Source organism: Hyla sarda, chromosome 6 (assembly GCF_029499605.1).
Source record: "Hyla sarda isolate aHylSar1 chromosome 6, aHylSar1.hap1, whole genome shotgun sequence".
NCBI lineage: Eukaryota > Metazoa > Chordata > Amphibia > Anura > Hylidae > Hyla > Hyla sarda.
The window spans coordinates 59,176,861-59,201,235 of record NC_079194.1 but is presented as its reverse complement, the minus strand read 5'-3'; the positions used below and the strand labels follow the sequence as shown (position 1 = coordinate 59,201,235).

The 24,375-nt window shown below is 45.5% G+C and overlaps 2 protein-coding genes across 5 annotated transcripts in view; one reads left to right on the top strand and one right to left on the bottom strand.

Moving 5' to 3' along the window:
• DESI1 (desumoylating isopeptidase 1) overlaps positions 1 to 5,027 on the bottom strand; it is a 30,050-nt gene extending 25,023 nt beyond the window's left edge. The window contains exons 1-3 of one of the 2 annotated variants that reach the window (XM_056523844.1): positions 4,896 to 5,027; positions 4,619 to 4,640; positions 3,029 to 3,098 (exon numbers count right to left, since the gene is read on the bottom strand). In XM_056523844.1, the coding sequence (XP_056379819.1) occupies positions 3,029 to 3,098; positions 4,619 to 4,640; positions 4,896 to 4,986 (183 nt within the window). In that variant the 5' untranslated portion in view covers positions 4,987 to 5,027. Of the gene's footprint in view, positions 1 to 3,028; positions 3,099 to 4,618; positions 4,641 to 4,752; positions 4,868 to 4,895 lie in introns of those variants that run through there. The other variant, XM_056523845.1, reaches the window with a different exon arrangement.
• A 120-nt stretch (positions 5,028 to 5,147) lies between these two features.
• XRCC6 (X-ray repair cross complementing 6) overlaps positions 5,148 to 24,375 on the top strand; it is a 47,033-nt gene continuing 27,805 nt past the window's right edge. Inside the window, exons 1-5 of one of the 3 annotated variants that reach the window (XM_056523843.1) lie at positions 5,148 to 5,276; positions 15,980 to 16,073; positions 18,753 to 18,862; positions 21,376 to 21,514; positions 23,357 to 23,611. In XM_056523843.1, coding sequence (XP_056379818.1) covers positions 15,992 to 16,073; positions 18,753 to 18,862; positions 21,376 to 21,514; positions 23,357 to 23,611 — 586 coding nt within the window. In that variant the 5' untranslated portion in view covers positions 5,148 to 5,276; positions 15,980 to 15,991. Of the gene's footprint in view, positions 5,328 to 15,979; positions 16,074 to 18,752; positions 18,863 to 21,375; positions 21,515 to 23,356; positions 23,612 to 24,375 lie in introns of all 3 variants that reach the window. The other 2 variants (XM_056523841.1, XM_056523842.1) reach the window with 2 other exon arrangements.

The window sequence follows — 24,375 nt, the reverse complement described above, 5'->3', positions numbered from 1 at the left end:
GCAAGTTTTTAGAGCTCAGAAGCTTCTTTATCAGGCAAATTCCTGAAATGCTTTGATCTTTTTGACACAAAAGAATTTACCATCAACTGGATTATTCTATCACAGTATCAGTTTTTATCTGTATGCGATTACGGCACCAGCTATTGCATTGTATTTACTTATATAATATGGCTGCTTCCTAATAATGTTAAAGCGGTACTCCGCTGTTAGGGGCTAAGATGTCTGATCGCGGGGGGCCCACCGCTGGGCTCCCCCCGTGATCCCCCCTGCAGTAGCCCAGTACCTCAGCAGCCTGGAGCTAAGTTTTTTTCCGAGGCTGAAGACGGGCGGAGCAGGGGACGGGGCATTGTGATGTCACGGCCCGCCCCCTCGTCACTTCATGCTCCTCCTCCTCAATACAAGTCTATGAAAGGGGTGTGAAGCCCCTTCCATAGACTTGCATTGAGGGGGCGGACGTGATGTCACGAGGGGGCGGGCCGTGATATCTGCTGAGGTACTGGGCTGCTGCGGCGGGCCCCCCACGGTCAGACATCTTATCCCCTATCCTTTGGATAGGGGATAACATGTCTAACAGCGGAGTACCCCTTTAATTAACTATTTTTTTTTTTGTTTCCCCACTAAAAATCATTATCATCTATCCACAGGACAGATAATAAATGTGTGACTGCTGGGGGTCCAGTGATCTCAGGGACGATCACTGCAATCTTCCCATAACATTGAATAGAGCTGCCGTCTCGCAAGTGCATCTGTGGCTCCATTCTCAAGGGGCAATCTGAGGCTGCCATTCTTGAGATAGTTGAGGATCCCCAGCAGTCAGACCCTCAGTGATCACTAGAGATGAGCGAATTTACAGTAAATTCGATTCGTCACGAACTTCTCGGCTCGGCAGTTGATGACTTATCCTGCATAAATTAGTTCCGCTTTCAGGTGCTCCGGTGGACTGGAAAAGGTGGATACAGTCCTAGGAAGGAGTCTCGTAGGACTGTATCCTCCTTTTCCAGCCCATGGGAGCACATGAAAGCTGAACTAATTTATGCAGGATAAGTCATCAACTGCCGAGCCGAGAAGTTCGTGACGAATCGAATTTACTGTAAGTTCGCTCATCTCTAGTGATCACATATTAATTATCTATTCTTTGAATAGGCAATAATAATTTACAAGGGTAGTCCGGTAAAAAATAAAAAAAAATAAAAAAGGGGATATGTTGTTTTTTCATCAGACCACCCGTTTAATATGAAAATCCACCTAACTCTTATATCATGTTAACAGTGGCATAATCTGTCTAGTTTTTGGTGCAGAAACTGTGCTTTCCACGCCAACACCCTCAGTGACAGGTGTGAAAAACCCTGCTCCCATTGACTTCAGTGGGGGACCACCATATTTTTTTTTAGCATGGTTACACTCTGAGGCCATGTTCACACAGCAGAATTTCCTCACTGCATTTCCTCTACTTCTCCATGGAAAAACAAACCATGACACACAAGTCATTTAAACAGTAGAAATTCTGGCTGGAATCAAAGCCCCATTTATATTAATTAAATGCTTCAAGAATAGACATGTCAATTCTTGAAGCAGAAAATACTCCTTGTCAGGACCTTCCATTGACATTCACTTGACCCCCCCCCCCCCCCCCCCCCCCCATGATCAGACTCTTATCCCCTATCCTGTGGGTATGGGATAAGTAATTATGTATTGGAGTTATGCATACAAAATTTTAAGCAAAATCAGGAGTTCGTCTAACATATCTCTGTAGTTTCCACTACTTTTAGCTTAAAAACACTGATAGAATATACTGACCAAAGCCCTGCAGTATGAATGAGACCTTTTTTCCACTACCGTATTTTTCGCCGTATAAGACGCACTTTTTCTTCCCCAAAACTGGGGGGGGGGAAAAAGTTGGTGCGTCTTATACGGCGAATACACACCTATGGCGGCGGTCCCTGCAGCCATCAACGGCCGGGACCCGCGGCTAATACAGGACATCACCGATCGCGGTGATGCCCTGTATTAACCCTTCAGATTTCACCGCAGCGGTCCCAAACAGCCCGACTGAATAGCCGGGTTAGTGCTTACAGGACACCGGGAGGGACCTTACCTGCCTCCTCGGTGTCTTCTCCGTTCAGGGATCCCCTGTATGGCCGGCGCTCTCCTTCCTCATCATCACGTCGTAGCGTACGTGCGTCGGCGTGCGTAACGACGTGATGGCGGCGACGGAGAGCGAGGATACCCAGCCGGCAGCAGAGACGTTCCGGAGCGAGGAGACACGGCGACAGCGATGGAGCGACATCCAGGGCAGCGGTGACGGGTCCGGAGCGGCGGGGACACGCGAGTATTACCTCCTCCTGCAGCGGTCTTCAATCTGCGGACCTCCAGATGTTGCAAAACTACAACTCCCAGCATGCCCGGACAGCCAACGGCTGTCTGGGCATGCTGGGAGTTGTAGTTTTGCAACATCTGGAGGTCCGCAGATTGAAGACCACTATTGGGTTCAAAATCTTAATTTTTTTTAGATTTTGCCCTAAAAATTGGGTGCGTCCTATAGGACGAAAAATACGGTATATGCAAGGGCTGCTGCAGTTAAAATGATAAATTTTAATTTACCTTTTATTGCTGCCCCGATGCCGCTGGAATTGCTCTCCAGTCCTCTGGCCCTGGTCTTCTTCCTGGTTTTGGGGCCCAACACGTGACACTGCGCTCAGTCGGTTGCCGTAATGTCCCGCCTCAGCTGGCGATTGGCTTAGCAGCAGTGTGAAGCACTGAGCCCGGGGCTGGCCTTCTGCCCGGTGCTCAGGGCGTTACATCACACTGCCGCTCACCTCATCACAGGTCGAGATGGGACATTACTGTGGCCGTCGATCAGCTGAGTGCAGTGTGATGTGTCGGGCCATAAAACCAGGACGAAGATCGGAGCTGGAGGATCTAAGAGTGATACTTTTGTTTAAAAAAAAATTTAAAACAAAATAAAAATAAATAAATAAAAAAATAGTGTTTATGCAGCGATTATGTAAATATGTCACTCAGTTCATACCGGCACACAGCTAGTGATACCTCCTCCACCATAGAAGAATTCTTCTTTAAAAACAATAACAGAGGTGTGCCTGGAAAACAAAGCAAACTATTAATACACTTAAGGTGATGGATTTCTGTGTTTGCCAAAGTTAAAATGTTCTATAATTTTGTGTACCGTAAGTTGCCATTTAAACTTCCTGGAGGTGACAAGGCAGCAGTGTCATGATCTGCCTAGTCATTCTTCATGGAGAAATACTCCCCCTGCTGGTCGCTGTGTGTACTATACATCCTGACAATTATTCTTAGGCCATACAATAGTTTTTTGTAGGTTTGGCCTAAATGATTTTCATAAAAAATACATTAAAGAGCATCCGTTACCGTATCTAAACCTAGTAACCAAAAGATATTATGGAAGATATATTAAAAAGGAGATTTTATACATCTGTTAATTCTGTGAAGATGGAATCAGGGCAGCAAAATTTACAAAAAGAAGTTTAAATGGGCACTATTAGATACAAAAACTTTTATATGTTCATCTTGGAAAAACCATTATCCTTTCTAATATACTTCATAAGAAAATGTTATTTCCTTTTTATAGGAATCATGGCTTATAAAATCATGACTTTGTCCAAGCTGAAGCACAGGCATAGACAAAGTCCAGTAATTGAGGGTGGGCTAGCACTCCTGTCAATCCCAGGGATGCCACCCAGCCGGTAATTTACCAGAGTAGGTGGTATTTCTATGACGTCCTCTTGCGCTGAGGAGCCGCGCGGGAAGACGACACTCGTCACTGTTGGTGCCGCCTTCATAGAAAGCCCGCCGGCAGCAACAGACTGCCTGCAAGAGAGGCTGCCTGCAGTGAGGTACAGGCAGCACTAGAGACCAGCGGGGAAATTAAGGAGGGAGTCTAATTAAAATGCATATGGTACAGTGAGGTGTTGTGGGGTTTAATCAGTTAAAATGGCACAGGGGGGATCAGGGGAATCAAAATGCCACAGGGGGATCCGGGAGGGGGAGGGCTGTGTGATTTCAATCCCCCCCCCCCCCCTATGACCCCCTCTGTGCCATTTCAATCCCCCCCCTCTGACCCCCCTCCCCTGTGCCATTTCAATACCCCCCCTCTGCCATTTCAATCCCTCCCTCTGACCCCCCCCCTCTGCCATTTCAATCCCCCCCTCTGATCCCCCTGTGCCATTACGTGACGCGATGTTTATGGGCAGGACTTCCTGTGATGTCACGCATATATAATTAATTATACAAACTACCATGGGCAGTATTTTTTTTGCAAGAAAGGTGGCAATCCTGGTCAAACAGGAGAGAGAAATCTGTAGTGAACCTACAACTCCCATCATGGCCTGAAAGTTCAAGGTTACAACAGATAGAGAGCCTCCACCTGTCCTGGCATGATGGGAGTTGTACAACAGATAGAGAGCCTCCACCTGTCCTGGCATGATGGGAGTTGTACAACAGATAGAGAGCCTCCACCTGTCATTTTGGGAGTTGTAGTTTTGCGCCAGGTTTGGAGAACACTGCCATACAATAACAAGGGTGGTGGGCGAGGAGGAAAAAACAAGAGTGAAAAGACATAACTTATAACGTAATGACTTACCAGATGCCTTCCAGCTGTTTGCCTTGGAGAAGGAAAAGAAATAAATGATGTAAATAAAGATATAAGACAGACACGTGATCAGATGAACACTTCTCATTCTAGGAACAGCTAGATTTCTAGGATTTTCCCCTCACCTGACATTGACACTCTAGACCTGTAGGTGGCAGTATGGAGCTCAGATGGCAGCAGCAGTCAATTCAATCACCTTCTCACCAGCTTCCACTCAAGTGACAGTTACACAAGCGCCGTACACACACATAGAGGAGACATAACATACCGAGCATGACAGGGCTCAGGCGGCGGGCCAGGCCCCGGGAGAGGTCGTACACGTAGAGCTGCACCGGCTGCGGGCCCTGGGCTGGATCCATGATGACGCTATAAGTCCGTACAGTCCACCACAAACCGGGGATGCGGTCTGACAGCCCGGCAACAAAAGGCGGAGCTTACTACGACAGGACACGCCCACTGCGGTGAGGCCAGCCAATCACAGCGAGCGGCGAGAAGGCCCACACACGCAGGCTCGAGGAAACACACCGCTGTAGGGCAGGACACGCCTATTTGCACTGTCACGACCAATGGGAGCCGCGAACTGTCAGGAAGTAAACGTGCTGATCCATCATGCCCCGCCCACTAAGTGCTGGCGCGGATTGATGACGTGGTAGGGCTCGGAGTCTGTAATCTGGACTTGGAGAGCGGTGGGTAGTGTGAGGTGTGTGATTGGCGGGAAGTGAGTGGGGGGCTGACCGCCGGAGGGATTGTATTTGGGGGGTCCCTACTGTAACGTGACTGTATGAGGTTGTAGCAATAATAACCGCCAATGACTTACCGGAGTCACGTGTGACAACTGTATGCCTATCGCTGCTGTAGGGATGTCTGTTTGCAGGTGTCATAGGGTAATGGCCGCAGTGACGTCACGCGAGTGGGTCATGTGATGATTTTATGGGGTCACTTCAAATCTAACAACAAGAGTCTACCCACTCTGGCCGAAAGATGGCGCTCTACCACCTCCCTCCATTCTCTGTGTGTTTGTGTTGACAGTACTATGAGACAGCAGTTCGCAAAACTTATTTTTATTTTATAGACAGCTCTTAAATGGTCAATGTTGTTTCATCAAAGTTTACATAAATTAATAGTACAAGTGAATAGAAGAAGCTTTGTAATATATCTTACCAGAGAAACATGCTTCCTACTCCCCTTAACAAGCTCTTTATCTTTTTCCCTTCTAAATCCTGGTGGGGGTTCCAGCGCTGGGGCCCTCCGCGATCTTCTGTATGGAGCCCCGGCTCTCCCCTGAAGAGTGGCGGGTCACTACCCCCATCCAAAGCTGGGGCCATCACACCCACTCCATTCTGTTCTGCTACTTTTAGTTCTCCCATAGAGATATATTCAGGGGAGAGCCTTGGGCTCAGCGCTCGGACCCCCGCTTCAGTTTCTACGTAGTGCACTTTTTGGTAAAAATGACCCCTTATATTTATTCTGTAGGTCCATACAGATTAAAATGATACCAAATTTATATTTTGATGGGACTTTTTTATGTTTTTATACAATTTTTTTTAGGGTATACAAAGTTACCACATTTTACACATTTATGGCCCCACTAGAGGACTATAACAAGCAATCTTCTGATTGCAGACACTGATCAATGATATGCCATAGCATAGCATTGATCAGTGTTATCCGCGCTCTGCTGCTCCAGCCTGGATCTCAGGCATAGAACAATAGGACGCTGAGGAGGAAGGTAGGGACTGCGGTTGTACCACGGTGATCCCGATCAGCCCGACTGAGCTGCCGGGAAGCATTTTCTTTAATACCAGACATCACCACGATCGGTAATGTCCGGTATTAGCCATGGCAGTGCTGAGGCCTTGTGCAGGAAATCGTCGGGGGACCCAGCTTTCGGACCCCCACGATCAGACAATTATCCCCTATCCTGCGAATAGGGGATAAGTTGTATTAGACTGCAGTACCCCTTTAGGGTACGTTCACACATACAGGATCTTGCACAGATTTGATGCGCAGGATGTGTAACTGCAGATTAGAAGCTGCGCTCAGTCATTTAGTTTACATTGAAATCTACAGCAGAAAATCCTGTGCATCAAATCTGCGTATACTGTGAACGTACAATAAAAGGGAACCAGGCAGTAGATTTTTCCATATATAACACTTGGCAACGTGTTATATACAGTAAAATCTTTATCCTCACCATCCCCCAGGGACAGTTTTGCTCCATGGATAGTGAGGATATGAAGTTATAAATTCTTCCTGGCCGCCCCCTGGGTGAGGCGCTTTACTTACAACAGCTGGAGCCGCCCCCATAACTAGTTACACGGGTCCTGGCAGCATTATGAAACTATGATTACTTTAAAAATACAGATATGAGAATGAATGGATAGCACTCGCCGCTCTTTAAACGTGAATCTTCTTTATTTCTTATACATCATAAAGTGACATCGTGCAGAGAACAGCTTTGCTGCAGCGGGCATTACGGGAGCGCCCCACCATCTATGCCCACTGCAGCAAAGCTGTCCCCTGCACAACGTCACTTTATGATGTATCTATATATATAAAACTCAACGTATGTATGTGTGTGTGTATGTATGTTCCAGCATCACGTCCAAACGGCTAAAGATATTAACATGAAACTTGGCACACATGTTACTTATATGTCAACAACAAACATAGGATAGGTAATTTAACCCTTACTCACCCCCATTTGCCAGGGGCGGGGTTTATGTTTAAAGTCCCATACAAGTCAATGTGAAATATATGTTACTGCATAACTTCCAAACGGCTGGAGATATTTCGATAAGACTTGGTCACATGTTACTTATATGTTCACTTAAAATATAGGATAGTTAATTTAACCTTTAACTACCCCCATTTGTGAGGGTCTGGGTTTTTGTTTAAAGTCTAATGCAAATCAATGGGAAATGTATGTTCCCACATAACTTCTGTACGACTGGAGATATTTCAATACCTGGTACACATGTTACGGGACAGGATATGAGGCCGGGATAGGAGGACCTGGATAGGAGGTTGGGATAGGAGGTCGAGATATGAGGATGGGATAGATGGACTGGATAGGAGGATGAGATAGGGGGTCAGGGTAGGAGGTCGAGATAGGAGGACGGGATAGGAGGATGGGATATGAGGTCGAGATAAGAGGTCAAGATAGGAGGACGGGATAGGAGGTCAAGATAGGAGGACGGTATAGGAGGTCAGGATAGGAGGTCGAGATATGAGGACGGGATATGGGTTTGGGATATGACAACAATATATGAGGACGGGATATGAAGTCAAAAGCTTCCTCCTTTGTTTATTTTCCTCCACAACAAGGATTAGGAAGGAAAAACCGGGCAACGCCGGGTACTCAGCTAGTATATATATAAAACTCAACGTGTGTGTATGTATGTTCCAGCATCACGTCCAAACGGCAAAAGAAATTACCATGAAACTTTTCACACATGTTACTTACCGTATTTATCGGCGTATAACACACACTTTTTAGGCTAACATTTTTAGCCTAAAGTCTGTGTGCGTGTTATACGCCGATACACCCCCAGGAAAGGCAGGGGGAGAGAGGCCGTCGCTGCCCGCTTCTCTCCCCCTGCCTTTCCTGGGGTCTAGAGCGCTGCTGTCGGCCCTTTTCACCCCCTGGTTATCGGCGCCGCTGCCCGTTCTGTCCCCCTGACTATCGGTGTCGGCGCCGATAGCCAGGGAGAGAGAAGCGGCGCCGACAGCCAGGGGGAGAGAAGGGGCAGCGGCACCCATTGCCGGCGCCTCTGCCCCGTTGCCTCCCCCCATCCCCTGTGGCATAATTACCTGAGTCGGGTCCGCGCTGCTCCAGGCCTCCGTCGTGCGTCCCCTGCGTCGTTGCTATGCACTGAACGGCGCGGTGCATGACGTCAGAGCGCCGCGCCGTGCATAGCAACGACGCTGGGGACGCACGACGGAGGCCTGGAGCAGCGCGGACCCGACTCAGGTAATTATGCCACCGGGGATGGGGGAGGCAACGGGGCAGCGGCGCCGGCAATGGGTGCCGCTGCCCTTTCTCTCCCCCTGGCTGTCGGCGCCGCTTCTCTCCCCCTGGCTATCAGCGCCGGCAATGGGGCGCCGGCACCGATAGTCAGGGGGACAGAACGGGCAGCGGCGCCGATAACCAGGGGGTGAAAAGGGCCGACAGCAGCGCTCTAGACCCCAGGAAAGGCAGGGGGAGAGAAGCGGGCAGCGACGGCCTCTCTCCCCCTGCCTTTCCTGGGGGTAGATCGGGGTATACACGCGCACACACGCACCCTCATTTTACCATGGATATTTGGGTAAAAAACTTTTTTTACCCAAATATCCTTGGTAAAATGAGGGTGCGTGTTATAGGCCGGTGCGTGGTATACCCCGATAAATACGGTATATGTCAACAACAAACATACGATAGGTAATTTAACCCTTACTCACCCCCATTTGCCAGGGTCAGGGTTTTTGCCAATGGGAAATGTATGTTCCAGCATAACATCCAAACAGCTGGAGATATTTTAATAATACTTGGTCACATGTTACTTACGGTATATGTCAGATAAAAATTTCTAATAGTTAAATTAACCCTTAACCTGCCCCCATGTGAAGGATGGGGTTTTTGTTTCAAGTCCCAGGCAAGTATATAGGACTTCTGGTGCCTTACTCTACAAACTCCGCTCTGCATCTCCTGGTGAATGTGTCAGTCCGGCTGGTAAGCCACACCCTCCCTGCATTCCATGTCCCATCTCACAAAGACACGCCCACCTTTTAAGCCACACCCCTTTTATTTTCAACTTTCAATATCTTCACCACAACGCAGCCCCACCTGAGGAAGGGATATTGAGGATTTGCTGAGGTCAGGATATGGGGTTGAGATATGAGGACAGGATATGAGGAGGGGATATGGGGTCAGGATTTAGGGACGGGATATGAGGACAAAATCTTCCTCCTTTGTTACTTTTTCTTCCCCACAAGCATAAGATAGGAAAAACTGGGCAGTGACGAGTAATCAGCTAGTAAGAAATAAAGAAGATTTGCGTAAAGGGGGAGATTTATCAAGACCTGTGGAGAGGAAAAGTTGCTGAGTTGCCCATAGCAACCAATCAGATCGCTTCTTTCATTTTTCAGAGGCCTTTGAAAAACGAAAGAAGCGATCTGATTGGTTGCTATGGGCAACTCAGCAACTTTTCCTCTGCACAGGTTATGATAAATCTCCCCCAATGAGCGGTGAGTGCTATCCATTCATTCTCATATCTGTATTTGGATTGAAGCCCTGTGTGCAATACTGGAGTGTGTACCGCCTTTCCGGATTATATTCCTCTGGCGGGATCTGAGCGTCACACCTGAGTGTGAGTGTAATTTGATTATTAGTGCATTGCCAGATGGTCTTTCTTTTACTTGCTACATATTACAGTGGTCCCTCAACATACGATGGTAATCCGTTCCAACTGGATCATCGTTTGTTGAAACCATCGTATGTTGAGGGATCCGTGCAATGTAAAGTATAGGACAGTGGTCTACAACCGGCGGACCTCCAGATGTTGCAAAACTACAACAGCCAGCATGCCCGGACAGCCAACGGCTGCCCGGGCATGCTGGGAGTTGTAGTTTTGCAACATCTGGAGGTCCGCAGGTTGAAGACCACTGGTATTGGAGGTTATACTCACGTGTCCCCACCGCTCGTCACCGCTGCCCTGGATGTCGCCATCCATCGCTGTCGCCGCGTCCCCGGGGTGTCCCTGATGCTCCGGCAAGGCCTCTGCTTCCCCGGCATCCTCGCTCTCCGTCACCGCCATCACGTCGTTACGCACGCCGCTCCTATTGGATGACGGGACGGGTGCGCAGCGACGTGATGACGCCGACGATGCAGGGGATCCTGAAGAGGACGCGCCGGAGCTCCGAGGACAGGTAAGTGATCGTCAGCGGACCACACGGGGCACCGTAAACGGCTATCCGGTGGCAGGTGAAGCAGTCTGCGCTGCCGGATAGTCGTTTATGCGATGGCCCCGACATATAAAAGCATCGTATGTTGATGCTGCCTTCAACATGCGATGGCCTCTGAGAGGCCATCGTATGTTGAAATGATCGGATGTCGGGGCCATCGTAGGTCGGGGGGTCACTGTACTTTAAAAATACCCAGGCATATCAGAGTAATTTATAGTGTCCCCAAATCACAATGCCTGCACCAGTTTTATGCTGCTTGCGGTTTTGACGACATAAATCTGATGACAGGTTCTCTTTACAAAGATCCAACATTTTTTCATTAAATATATTTCCAAAGGTGCTATTGACAGGCTGTCCGGGCATGCTGGGAGTTGTAGTTTTGCAACAGCTGGAGGAATTCTAAATGGGAAAACTGTTATGCAAACACGTATGGGTGATGGAGCTCACTCAGCTTCTCCACTCCTCCAGCATCAGCCGCTTCCTCAGCTCCTTCCCCTCCTGCTGCATGTGCTGCTGAGCCGGTACCTGCAGGGGGTCTTTCCGGGCTCCAGGGGTGCTCAGCGGGGTAAGGAAGAACACACTGTCTCTGGCGGCAGCAGGGAAGGGCAGGGCTCCATGCCACTTACTGCTAGCATCTCCCTGATAGGATGTGAGGAGCCCCGCAGGACTGCTGTGTGCGGCTGCTGGTAATCCTGCTGGGCTCTCCTCCTCATCACCACAATCCGCTATATGTATCTTGCTGCGGCTGCTTCTCCCTGCTCTTCTCTCACCGCTGTGTGCTCACCTTGCACCTGTGTCTCCTACCTCTTCGCTCTGGCGGTCAGCAGGTATGACAACTATTGAGGCAAGATTGAATGTCTGAATCCACGGCACCAGGATGAAATTCTTCGTCAACCTGGCGCCTGGGGTTTGTCTAGTCCTGGTGTAGAATTCTGAGCATACTGCGGATTGTTTTATTTTTTTATTTTGAAGCATGTCAGTTTGTTTTAGATGCTATTTAACCTTTGCAATGCACAATCTAAAATAGTCTCTTTAGTAAAATCTCAGCAATTGAACTTAATGTCCCAGATACATAAATCTGTCCGGATGTTGCCCATAGCAACCAATTAGAGTTCTAATGTCATTGTTTACATTTACCACAGGAGTGAACCCATATTGTGGTCCACAAGTGCAGGTCCTCCACGCCAACGTAGGTGCACAACTGCACTTGGGGTTTAGAACCTCCTATCACCTTAGACCACGTTAATGTAATTGTTTAATGTATCGTGCATTACGCATCCACATACACATTTATCTGGTGAAGGATGCCACTGTGGTACTTGTGGCCATCTGCAGGCATCCTCCATTATATACAATTTTTGATGGGGATCGCCCATAGCAACGGATCACAAGTGCAGGACCTCCGCCCCAGGGAAGGTGCACAGCTGCACTTGGGGTTGAGAGTTTCCTGCTACAACCACCTGCATTTAACTATAAGGGTATGTTCAAACTACGGAATTCCCCGCGGAATTCGCAGAACATATTAATTCTTTGCTCAGAAGTCCGCGAGCACTGCATAGCCGTCAATGGTGATGGCTCAGTGCCGCGCGGTCCTTCTTCCGCCGGCTGCCAGAGATTCCGTTCACACTGTAGTGTGAATATACCCTTAGCCGGTATTCTGCTTTTATGGCTTATACTAATGCACCCTTTATCTTACTGGGTAGCAGTAAGGTTTCACATGTGAGGCCGGCTATAAATGAACCAACCAGGGTGGGGCTTGTAGCCTGTCTCCCCCCCCCTTAACCCACACTGGAGGTAACTGGGGAGCAATCTGCAAGTCCGACCCAAGGCTGCCGTAATTTGGTTCCTGGCTTTATTTATCCGGCCAGGCAGGTTTAGTGTTAGGTCCCGTACCACTTGAGTAACCTTGGCGTTGGTGTGCGGGCTCAGGTATGTCTTTAATATAAGGATATACTGGAGAATGTCTCAATTTGACATCAGTGTTGAGGGTTAGCCAATGTCATTGTATACATTTACCACAGGAGTGAACCCATATTGTGGTCCACAAGTGCAGGTCCTCCGCTCCAACGTAGGTGCACAACTGCACATGGGGTTGAGCACCTCCTACCACCTTAGACCACGTTAATGTAACCAATTAGTGTTCAGCTTTCATATCCCTACAAGCTCTGGTAAAATGAAAGCTGAACTGTGATTGGGTGTTACGGGCAAAACCAGACAGTTTTTTGTTGTTGTTGTTGTGGTTTTGCAGCGATTACAATAATAAATGAGTGGTGCCTATAAATTCTTAAGAGCCACGTTGACGTTACATAAGAGATACATAAATTCTGCTTGCATGGATTCTGCCTTGCAGCAGCCTCCTGTTGACATTGATTTTAAAGGGGTTGACATTGATTTTACAGGTAACTCACTTCACACAATGGGCGGTCTCTCTTACCTTCAAACAGCAAGTCAACCCCTTCTCCCTGATGAAGTCAACTCCCTGATGAAGCATTAAAGGGGTATTCCAGGATTTTTTTTTATTTGACTGTGCTACAGGGGCTGTAAAGTTAGTGTAGTTGATAATATAGTGTCTGTATCTGTGTTTCATGTTGATCTCACAATTCTTCAGTGATTTTTGCCCTAATGTTTATTTTTGACAGCATACAAAATGAGTGTTGTAGTGCTGCCTGAGACATTACATCACTAGTTAGGTGATCAGAAGGGGACTGTCTTTACTTCAATGGGTGGAGCAACTTCTGGGTGGGAGGGAGATTATTCTGCAAGGAATTGTAGTTTTGCAACAGCTGGAGGATCCCTGGTCAGAAAACACTGGTCGATTGCATGGAAGGCAGCTGAGGTGTGTTTCAAAAGGTGGGGAGGCCTATGTGTGTGAGGGAGAAAATTGACCTCACACGTTCAAACAATTAATCATTGGACTTTTATTTGGAGGGAATGAACTCCAACAGGAAATAGCCAGTTCACAAAAAGATAGCCTCATGCATTATGGTAATCTCACAACATAGCCATTTAGCCCCAATACAAGCGCAGATCCTTCCTAAGCATGTCCATTACTGTCTGCCAGGTACGTACTAAAACCACCTTATGGTGGATAACCCCTTTAACCCCTTCCCACTATAGGAGGTATGCATACGTCCCAGCACCTGACACGTTGGCGTGCTGGGACTTATGCATACGTCCTGCTGATCTCTTGCTGTGCGCACAGCTCAGGAGACCGGCGGCAGGACCCGGCTGTCAATCACAGCCTGGGTCCTGCCGCAGCTGCCGGGGCCACAATCGCGCCTGTCCCACTGCAGCATTAACCCCATAGATGCCGTGATCAATCCTGATCATGGCATCTAGGATGTTGACAGGGGGAGGGTGCTTCCCCTGTTCACCAACGGCGGCTCCACAATACGATCGTGGGTCGCCGATGGTTGCTATGGCAGCAGGAGGCCAGCTGATGGCCTCCTGTCTGCCAACTACGGAAGCCTGTGAGATCCAACCAGAGGCTGGATCACACAGGCTGTAGTGTGTGCAGCTCATCAGGTTCTACTATGCTGCAGTACAAATGTATTCTAGCATAGTATAACTTGTAAAAAGTGAAAAATAAAATAATAAAAGTCTGACTTGTAAAATAAATAATGAAATAAATGCCCCATTCCCAATAAAAGCCCCGTATGATCATTAAAAAAACACAAATCATATACATACTAGGTATTGCCACATCCGTAATGACGTGTACTATAAAGCTATAATATAAATTATAGTCCAGTCTCAAAGAAAAAACGGAGACAGCACTAATACTTCAATCTTCCAATGTGGTATGAGTATATAATTATCGAACAGGTGAGTATATTCCATCTAACCTGGAATCGGAGGGAGCTATGGTGTCTGGAGGTGCTCTACGTATGTGTAAACACTGTTAATAACTGTAGCAAACATAGAAGAAAAGGAACACACAGAGCACTCACACTGCGACTCTCTTGCGGGGGCTGGCGGCTAATAGATGATCTCAGTCCCGGTCTTCCATGGCGGGGAGGCGGCAGGTGTAACGAGGGGAGCCTCAGACACCTTGGGGTGCCAACATTTACGGCCATGACTGTAAGTCTATCCTTCATATAAGATAGAGATAGATATAAGGATATCCTTCATATAAGAAAGAGATAGGTATAAGGCTATCCTTCATATAAGATAGAGATAGGTATAAGGCTATCCTTCATATAAGATAGAGATAGGTATAAGGATATCCTTCATATAAGATAGAGATAGGTATAAGGCTATCCTTCATATAAGATAGAGATAGGTATAAGGCTATCCTTCATATAAAATAGAGATAGGTATAAGGCTATCCTTCATATAAGATATAGATATGTCTATCCTTCATATAAGATATAGATATGTCTATCCTTCATATAAGATAGAGATAGGTATAAGGCTATCCTTCATATAAGATAAAGATAGGTATAAGGCTATCCTTCATATAAGACAGAGATAGAGATAGGTATAAGGCTATCCTTCATATAAAATAGAGATAGGTATAAGGCTATCCTTCATATAAGATAGAGATAGGTATAAGGATATCCTTCATATAAGATAGAGATAGGTATAAGGATATCCTTCATATAAGATAGAGATAGGTATAAGGCTATCCTTCATATAAGATAGAGATAGGTATAAGGCTATCCTTCATATAAGATAGAGATAGGTATAAGGCTATCCTTCATATAAGACAGAGATAGAGATAGGTATAAGGCTATCCTTCATATAAGATAGAGATAGGTATAAGGCTATCCTTCATATAAGATAGAAATAGGTATAAGGCTATCCTTCATATAAGATAGATATTGGTATAAGGATATCCTTCATATAAGATAGAGATAGATATAAGGCTATCCTTCATATAAGATAGGGCCAGGGACTATTCATAGTATTCAGAATATTGGGCTGACTAGATGGGCCAAATGGTTCTTATTTGCCAACACATCTGACATACAAAAACTGTATAAAATCTGTGTCATACAGAGGTACGGTAAAGGCCCCATGTACTTCTATAGGTGCCATATTACCTGAGATGTATTATTTCTGGGTTCATGGGACCATAGAGAAACTTTCCTGTAAAAGATCAGGCTGCAAATTGGGTAATAAATGGTGGACATATAGTTTACTCTTTACACTTTAATGATGGAAAATCTACTTCACACCTTAGAATTCTGGTACATTGCAAAAGAAAATGGTAGATATCCAGCATCCACATAAAGGTACAAAAAATATTATCGCCTATTAAAATGTTCCCAAGGGGCTCATGAGAAGAAAAACACAAACGCGTTTCGTTTGCGGTTTTAACTTTGTGATTTTCTTCTCATGATCCACTTGGAAAGATTTCAATGATTTTATTGATATTAAGGGGTTTACATATCCCTTTCTTTGCAGATATCTAAAATAATGGCTGACTGGAGCAACTACTATGATAAAGAAGAGGGTAATGAGGATGAAGAACATGAAGATGGGGAAGGGGAACCTGGTGGTAAGAGATCTTCCTGGAAATTTTGGTTGACAAACTAACACCACGATTGTGCCCTCCATGTATATGTATATGCCGGCAGCATGTCAAAATGGGATGCCAATGTATACATGCACGGAAACACCGGCCCCGTTGACTTTAAAGGGGTACTCCGCTGCTCAGCATTTGGAACAAACAGTTCTGAACGCTGGAGCCGGCGTAGAGAGCTCGTGACATCATAGCCCCGCCTCCTCATGATGTCACACCCCCACCCCGCCCCCTCAATGCAAGTCTATGGGAGGGGGCGTGACAGCCGTCACGCCCCCCTTCCATAGACTTGCATTGAGGGGGTGGGGTGTGAGGTCATGAGGGGATGGGGCTTGACATCATAAGCTCCCAGCTCCAGCGTTCGGAACAGTACCCCTTTAAGTGAAGCAAACCACGCTTTTGGGTCCGAGAAGAACACGTATACACAGACGATCTTCAAGCAATTAAAGGGGTATTCCAGGAAAAAAAATATATATATTTTTTATATCAACTGGCTCCAGAAAGTGAAACAGATTTGTAAATTACTTCTATTAAAAAATCTTAATCCTTCCACTAATGATCAGCTGCTGAGGTTGAGTTGTTCTTTTCCGTCTGGCAACAGTGCTCTCTGCTGACATCTCTGCTTGTCTCGGGAACTGCACAGAGTAGAAGAGGTTTGGTATGGGGATTTGCTTCTACTCTGGACAGTTCCCGAGACAGGCATCATCAGAGAGCATGTAGACAGAAAAGAACAACTCAACTTCAGCAGCTCATCAGTACTAAAAGGATTAAGAATTTTTAATAGAAGTAATTTACAGATCTGTTTAACTTTCTGGAGCCAGTTGATATATAAAAAAAAGTTTTTACCTGGATAACCCCTTTAAGTCTATGGGACCTGTGCCTGTTCACACACGTATACATCCAACTGTGGTGCTTCTGCAGAACTACTGATTGTTCGGGGTAGAGGGAGTCAGCTCCCCACTGATCAAATATTGATAGCCTATTTTGAGGATAGGTCATATATAAATACCCTACTGTATATATATGTGACATTTCAGAATCCCTTTAACCCCTTAAGGACCGGGCGTTTTTCGGTTTTTGCTCTTTCGTTTTTTCCTCCTTACCAAACAACTCTTAAAATTTTGCACCTAAAAATCTGTATTATGGCTTATTTTTTGCGCCACCAATTCTACTTTGTAATGATATTAGTCATTTTACCCAAAAATCTACGGCGAAACGGGAAAAAAAATCATTGTGCGACAAAATTGAAAAAATACAGCCATTTTGTAACTTTTGGGGGCTTCCGTTTCTACGTAGTAAATTTTTCGGTAAAAATGACACCTTATCTTTATTCTGTAGGTCCATATGGTTAAAATGATACCCTACTTGTATAGGTTTGATTTTGTATTACTTCAGAAAAAAAATCATAACTACATGCAGGAAAATTTATACGTTTCAAATTGTCATCTTCTGACCCCTATAACTTTTTTATTTTGCCGTGTTCAGGGCGCTGTGAGGATTCATTTTTAGCGCCGTGATCTGAAGTTTTTGTCGGTACCATTTTTACATTGATCTGACTTCTTGATCGCTTTTTATTCATCTTTTCATGATATAAAAAGTGACCAAAAATACGCTATTTTGGACTTTGGAATTTTTTTGCGCGTACGCCATTGACCGTGCGGTTTAATTAGCGGTATATTTTTTTAATTCGGACATTTCCGCACGCGGCGATACCACATATGTTTATTTTTGTTTTTATTTACACTATTTTTATTTTTTTATTATTGGAAATGCCGGGTGATTCAAACTTTTATTAGGGGAAGGGATAATTCAAAGGGTTAATGATTTTTTTACACTTTTTCTTTTGCAATATTACAGCTCCTATAGGGGGCTATAACATTGCATTTACTGATCTTTAACACTGTTCAATGCATCTCCATAGAGATGCATTGATCATTGTTTTCGGTGATTGATTGCTCAAGCCTGGATCTCAGGCTTGAAGCATTCAATCGGCGATCGGACTGCAGGAAGGAAGGTAACAGACCTTCCTCCTGTAGTACAGCGGTTCGGGATGCCGCGATTTCACCACGGCGATCCCGAACAGCTCCCTGAGCTAACCGGCACTTTTTACTTTCATTTTTAGCCACGTGGCTCATCTTTGAGCGCGCGGCTAAAGGGTTAATAGCGCGCGGCAGCGCGATCAGTGCCGCGCGCTATTAGCGGCGGGTCCCGGCTTCACTATGATGCCGGGCCCGCCGTGATATGATGCGGGGTCACCGTGGGACCCCGCGTTATATCACGGGAGCGGGACCAAGGACGTACTCATACGTCCTTGGTCCTTAAGAGGTTAAAATTAGGTGAGTTATTGTAGTGTATATAAAATATAGATTTTTTTTAATGCAGTAATTTTTATGTATATTTCTCCTTGATGATGGGGCATTTTTGGTAGGAGTCTTAGTATTATACGTCATTTTTGTTTTGTTTTTATCTTACCAGATAGACCTGTGTGTGCTTTGTGTGTGTGCTTTGTTTTACACAAAAATATTTATTTTCAGAACATATTCACCATTTCAATGTTTAATTTTTTTTTTCTCTCAGAATAATGTATGCATGTTCACTTTTCTTCTGTGAAGACTGACAATTTTTCTTTTTGTTTGTGTTCCTGTGCTGGAGTAGAGTTTCGCTTCGGAGGCAGGGACTGTCTGATCTTCCTCGTTGATGCCTCTAAACAAATGTTTAAGAGCCCGAGTGATGATGATTTAACACCGTTTGACATTGCTCTGCAGGTAAGGACCTGTCACTTGCACTCCTGTCCCCATTGTATTACTTCCATATTCTTCCATGCATAATCTTTTATTGGTGAGGAAACCTATAAATATATTTATATATGCTTGAAAAAGGCTGCATGGGAAGCTGAAACGTTGCATTTTTTTACACGTTTGGTTTGGAATAAAAGCTACTTTTTTCACCATAAGTGTGCTGCAGCAACTCGACTTTTTATATAATATACAGGGTGGGCCATTTATATGGATACACCTTAATAAAATGGGAATGGTTGGTGATATTAACTTCCTGTTTGTGGAACATTAGTATATGTGAGGGGGGAAACTTTTCAAGATGGGTGGTGACCGTGGCGGCCATTTTGAATCCAACTTTAGTTTTTTCAATAGGATGAGGGTCATGTGACATATCAAACTTATTGGGAATTTCACAAGAAAAACAATGATGTGATTGGTTTTAACATAACTTTATTCTTTCATGAGTTATTTACAAGTTACTGATCACTTATAAAATGTGGTAGGGTGTTGTCAGTGTGTCTGTATATATGGGATGATGGTTATGGTAGTGTATTATATATTGTGAATGTGATATGTATGGTAATGAATGTACTAGAGTGTATGGCGGTGTATGAGATGCGTTGAAAATGTATGACAGTGTTTGTGTATTAGGGATCGACCGATTATCGGTATGGCCGATATTATCGGCCGATAATGACGATTTTGGGCATTATCTGTATCGGCAATTGCCTTGCCGATAAGCCGATAATGCCCCGCACCGCCTAGTAAGCTGCATAGACGCCGCTACGCCGTGACGTCAGGTGCGTCGCTGCGCAGCGGCGTCTATGCAGCGTTACTAGACCGGAGCCTGCCCGGAGTGGAGAAGAGGGACAGCCTGGACCGGTTCACCCTCCACCCGATAATAATATTCACGTATATTGTCCAGTATGTCCCACTGGACCATGTACCCTATTGGCCAATGCACAGTATCTGTGCTGCGACCGAAAAGAAGTTAGTAAGTTATCCACGGTACTGCGACCATACTTATGCAGTGTCTCTAATGCAAAGGTGAAAGAAACAATCAATTGTAAAGTGAAACAAAGTTATGGATATAGCGGCACTGCGACCGTGGGGACAATCTCGTTCCGTAGAAACAATATATCCGATATAGCAATATTGCGGCTGTGATATGAGAAGGATACAAGCCTGTAGTAGTATAGCTGTTGGCGGTGCTGCGACCGCGCTGGATACAGCAGAGCTGGAAAGCCGCAGGATGTACTACGGTCCCGTGGTGGGACAGACAGAGGAGGCTCCAGCAGTTGCAAATATAGGTAAGCAGATAAGGGGGAGAAGATGTCAGGTACTATGTACCGCTCACCCGGTGCTTCCTGTAGCTTCTGTGGTGTCCGTCCTCTCTGCAGACTACTGAGGATGGACCTAGCAGGTCCGAAACGCGTCTAGTCCAAGCATACCAAGTAAAGCACTACTACTCTCAAGCACTGCAACAACTAATCTAACCCTGAGGCTAAGCACAAACCAAGGAAATCATCCTAGCACGCCCGGGACCACACATGCGCCCATCACCACCAGCTCCGGTCACCGCTGACCGGTACAGCATAATTTCTTCACCTGCAGAGAGGACGGACACCGCAGAAGCTACAGGAAGCACCGGGTGAGCGGTACATAGTACCTGACATCTTCTCCCCCTTATCTGCTTACCTATATTTGCAACTTTTCTTCACTTATAAAATGTGTTCAATGTGCTGCCCATTGTGTTGGATTGTCAATGCAACCCTCTTCTCCCATTCTTCACACACTGATAGCAACACCGCAGGAGAAATGCTAGCACAGGCTTCCAGTATCCGTATACATTGCTATATACTACTATATACACCGCAGGAGAAATGCTAGCACAGGCTTCCAGTATCCGTAAACACTGCTATATACTACTATATACACCGCAGGAGAAATGCTAGCACAGGCTTCCAGTATCCGTAAACACTGCTATATACTACTATATACACCGCAGGAGAAATGCTAGCACAGGCTTCCAGTATCCGTATACACTGCTATATACTACTATATACACCGCAGGATAAATGCTAGCACAGGCTTCCAGTATCTGTATACACTGCTATATACTACTATATACACCGCAGGAGAAATGCTAGCATGAGTAAAACACACAGGCTAATGGGTCCACAGTATAAATTGACATACTACTTTGCTAAACGTAACCTTACATGAGAAGATCGCACCTATAGTGGGACAAAAAAAAAAAAGTTATATGTGTCACAAAAGGGAACCATTTTAAACTATAATGTGGCTCACAAAATGAATCCCTTGTTAAAGCTGTTGAAGGGAAAAACGGGACAAAAAAGTTATGGCTTTCAGAATGCAGGGATAAAAAAAAAATGAAGAAAATTGCCAGATCCTGAAGGGGTTAACTCTAACTTAGTCCCAGCCATATAACATATCCCTCTGTCTTATCAAGGTTTTGCCTTTTTTGTCTGTTTTTTTAGTGTATCAAAAGTGTCTACACCAGCAAGATCATCAGCAGTAACCGCGATCTTCTGGCTTTGGTGTTCTTTGGCACTAAGGAAAGCAAAAGTCCTGCATCGTTCAAACACATTTTTGTCCTTCATGATTTGGATTCACCAGGTAAGAGGTTTATTCTAAGAAGTAATTTGTATCCACAGAAGCGTTGTCTTTCTTTAGCGTTGTCTTTCTTCCATGATTTTACTGTAAATTCCCAAATGAAAAGGCCACCAGCAGCTTGATTCCGATGGGTTAATGCTTTGATTTAAAGGGGTACTCCGCTGCTCAGCGTTCGGAACAAACTGTTCCGAACGCTGGAGCCGGGAGCTCGTGATGTCATAGCCCCGCCCCCTCATGGCGTCACGTCCTGCCCCCTCAATGCAAGTCTATGGGAGGGGGCGTGACGGCTGTCACGCCCCCACCCATAGACTTGCATTGAGGGGGTGGGGAGTCATGAAGGGGCGGGGCTATGATGTCACGAGCTGCCAACTCCAGCATTTGGAACAGTTTGTTCCAAACGCTGAGCAGCGGAGTACCCCTTTAACATTTTGAGCCCAAATGTAGAGATTTTAAAACCCTGGAAACACTTTTTAGCTTTAAGGATTTTAACTCATGAATCCATAAAGCTTAAAGTGTACCCATCAAATCCAACAAAAAACTTTTTTTTAAATATATCACTCAGTATCTAATCATGACCATGTACATCTAATTTTTATGTGTCTGGCACCTTTATTTATTTATTTTTTTATTACACTTTTCATTTAGCTTTGAATTCCTCTCAAAGGGAGGGGGCGTGGCCTCTCTGTGCAGGTCTCCGCCCCCTCCCTCAGTATGCTGTCTGCTCACATCTCCCCTAGCATTAGCAAAATTACAACTCCAACTTGTCCTCACTGACAGTAGCGGGACATAAGCTGACAGAGGGAGAATTTTTCCTGCGCTCACAGCTGTCAATCAAGGAAGTGTGTCCATGACATAGGCAATGATGCATGGACGCAGCAGGACTAGTATGTGTCCAAGCAGGCAGGGGGGGCGGTTCTTTGACTGGATTTTTCAGTATGAAATACTGAAAATTTTCTAATGAAAGCAATTGCAAAACCTATTGGTTATACATGACCGTGCCCATTTAAAGTGGTACATATATAGGGTTGTGGTTCTCCTGATAAAGACCGTGGGGGAGACTTATCAAAACCTGTGCAGAGGAAAAGTGGACCATGGCAACCATTCAGATTGCTTGTTTAATTTTTGAAAAGGCTTCTGAAAAGCTATGGGCAACTGGTCAGCTTTTCCTCTGCACAGGTTTTAATAAATATTCCCCAGTTGCTTTCCAAATTGAACAAAGGGCACGAAAGGCTTTTTGTTTTTTTTTTTTTTGTTTTTTTTTAACCCTTTGCCATCAACTGTTGTCAAGGAAAGCTTTGTTTCGCCTGATGCTTTCCCTGCTGCCTTTTATGGCAGTCAATTAAAGGAGTTCTGTAGTGAAAAATAACTTATCCCCTATCCAAAGGATAGGGGATAAGTTATAGATAGCGCTGGGACCCCCCAGCGATCTCCTTAACAGGGCCTGTCAGTCTGCTGGAAGGGGATAGAGATACATGGAGGGGTTGTGACGGCTGCGGCTTCCTGTGGGGGTTGGCAGGCCGCTTCTAGCAGACTACCGGGGCCCCGTTCAGGAGATCGCGGGGGGTCCCAGCGCTTGGACCCTCCGTGATCTGTAACTTATCCCCTATCCAAAGGATAGGGGATAAATTAATTTTCGCTGCACTACTACTTTAAATATATGGCCATCCATGCCATGTATAGACCATACTGGGTCTACCGTGGTTCATAACCGGGGACCCTGTCTTGACATCTATACGATTTATTAATAGACAACCCTTTCAATTTACTGTCAAAGCTTGTAAGCTTACATCAGAGTGAGTCTGTGAAAGACTCTGGGCTATTAATCCCTGTTGTTTGTGTATATAGGGGCAAAGCGGGTTTTGGACTTGGATAAATACAGAGAAGAGAAAGGAAGAGCGTACTTCTCTGAAACCATTGGGCACTCATCGAACTTCTCACTGGCCGATGCTCTCTGGTGCTGCTCAAATCTGTTCAGCAACATTAAGATGAAAATAAGTCACAAGCGAATAATGTTGTTCACCAATGAAGACAACCCACACTCCAATGAGTCTGACAAAATCACACAGGCAGTGACCAAGGCGAAGGACCTGCGTGGTTTGGGTAAGCAGTGTCCAGAAATTTCTTGTTTACATGGCTTAAAGTGTACCTGTCAGATTGTGTCTACGATCTATATTTCTCTCAATTACCTTTATTTACTTGCCATCATTGCTCTGTGAGGTTTCTGTCCATGCAGAGGCATGGAGCGTGTCCCTCTCTTCTCCTCACTGTGATGACTCCTCCCCTTTCCTCCCTCTGCTGTGACTCACAGAGGGCCTGGAGCCAGCACAGCAGCTCTGGACCTGCCTGCAGCTCTGTCAATCACTCATGGTATTCATGATGTGTCGATGACCATTGGACACTGCAGGACTGGTATGTGTCCCAGGAGGCAGGAGGACCCCTAGTGGCCACTTTTGACTGGCTTTTTCAGTATGAAATACTGCAAATTTTCTGATGAAAGCAATTACAAAACATATTGTTTTTGCATGATTTATAACATATCAAATGTTATTGTATCAGACAGTGCCCATTGAAATTTTTTTTTTTTTTTTACCTATATTATTTAGCATTTTCCAGTTCATCTGTTCAATCCAATTTTCTCTATCGGCTCCATTGGGGGACACAGAACGTGGGTGTATGCTGCTGTCTCTAGGAGGTGTGTGACACTATTGCAACAAAAACAGTTGGCTCCTCCCAGCAGGATATACCCGCCTTCAGGCTCTGAGCTAATCAGTTTAAGCTTAGTGTCTGAGGAGGTGGACATGGTCTGGACTGCTCCAGACCAGGTCTTCTGTTTTTTTGCTTTCCTAGTTAGGGATGTGTTTTTT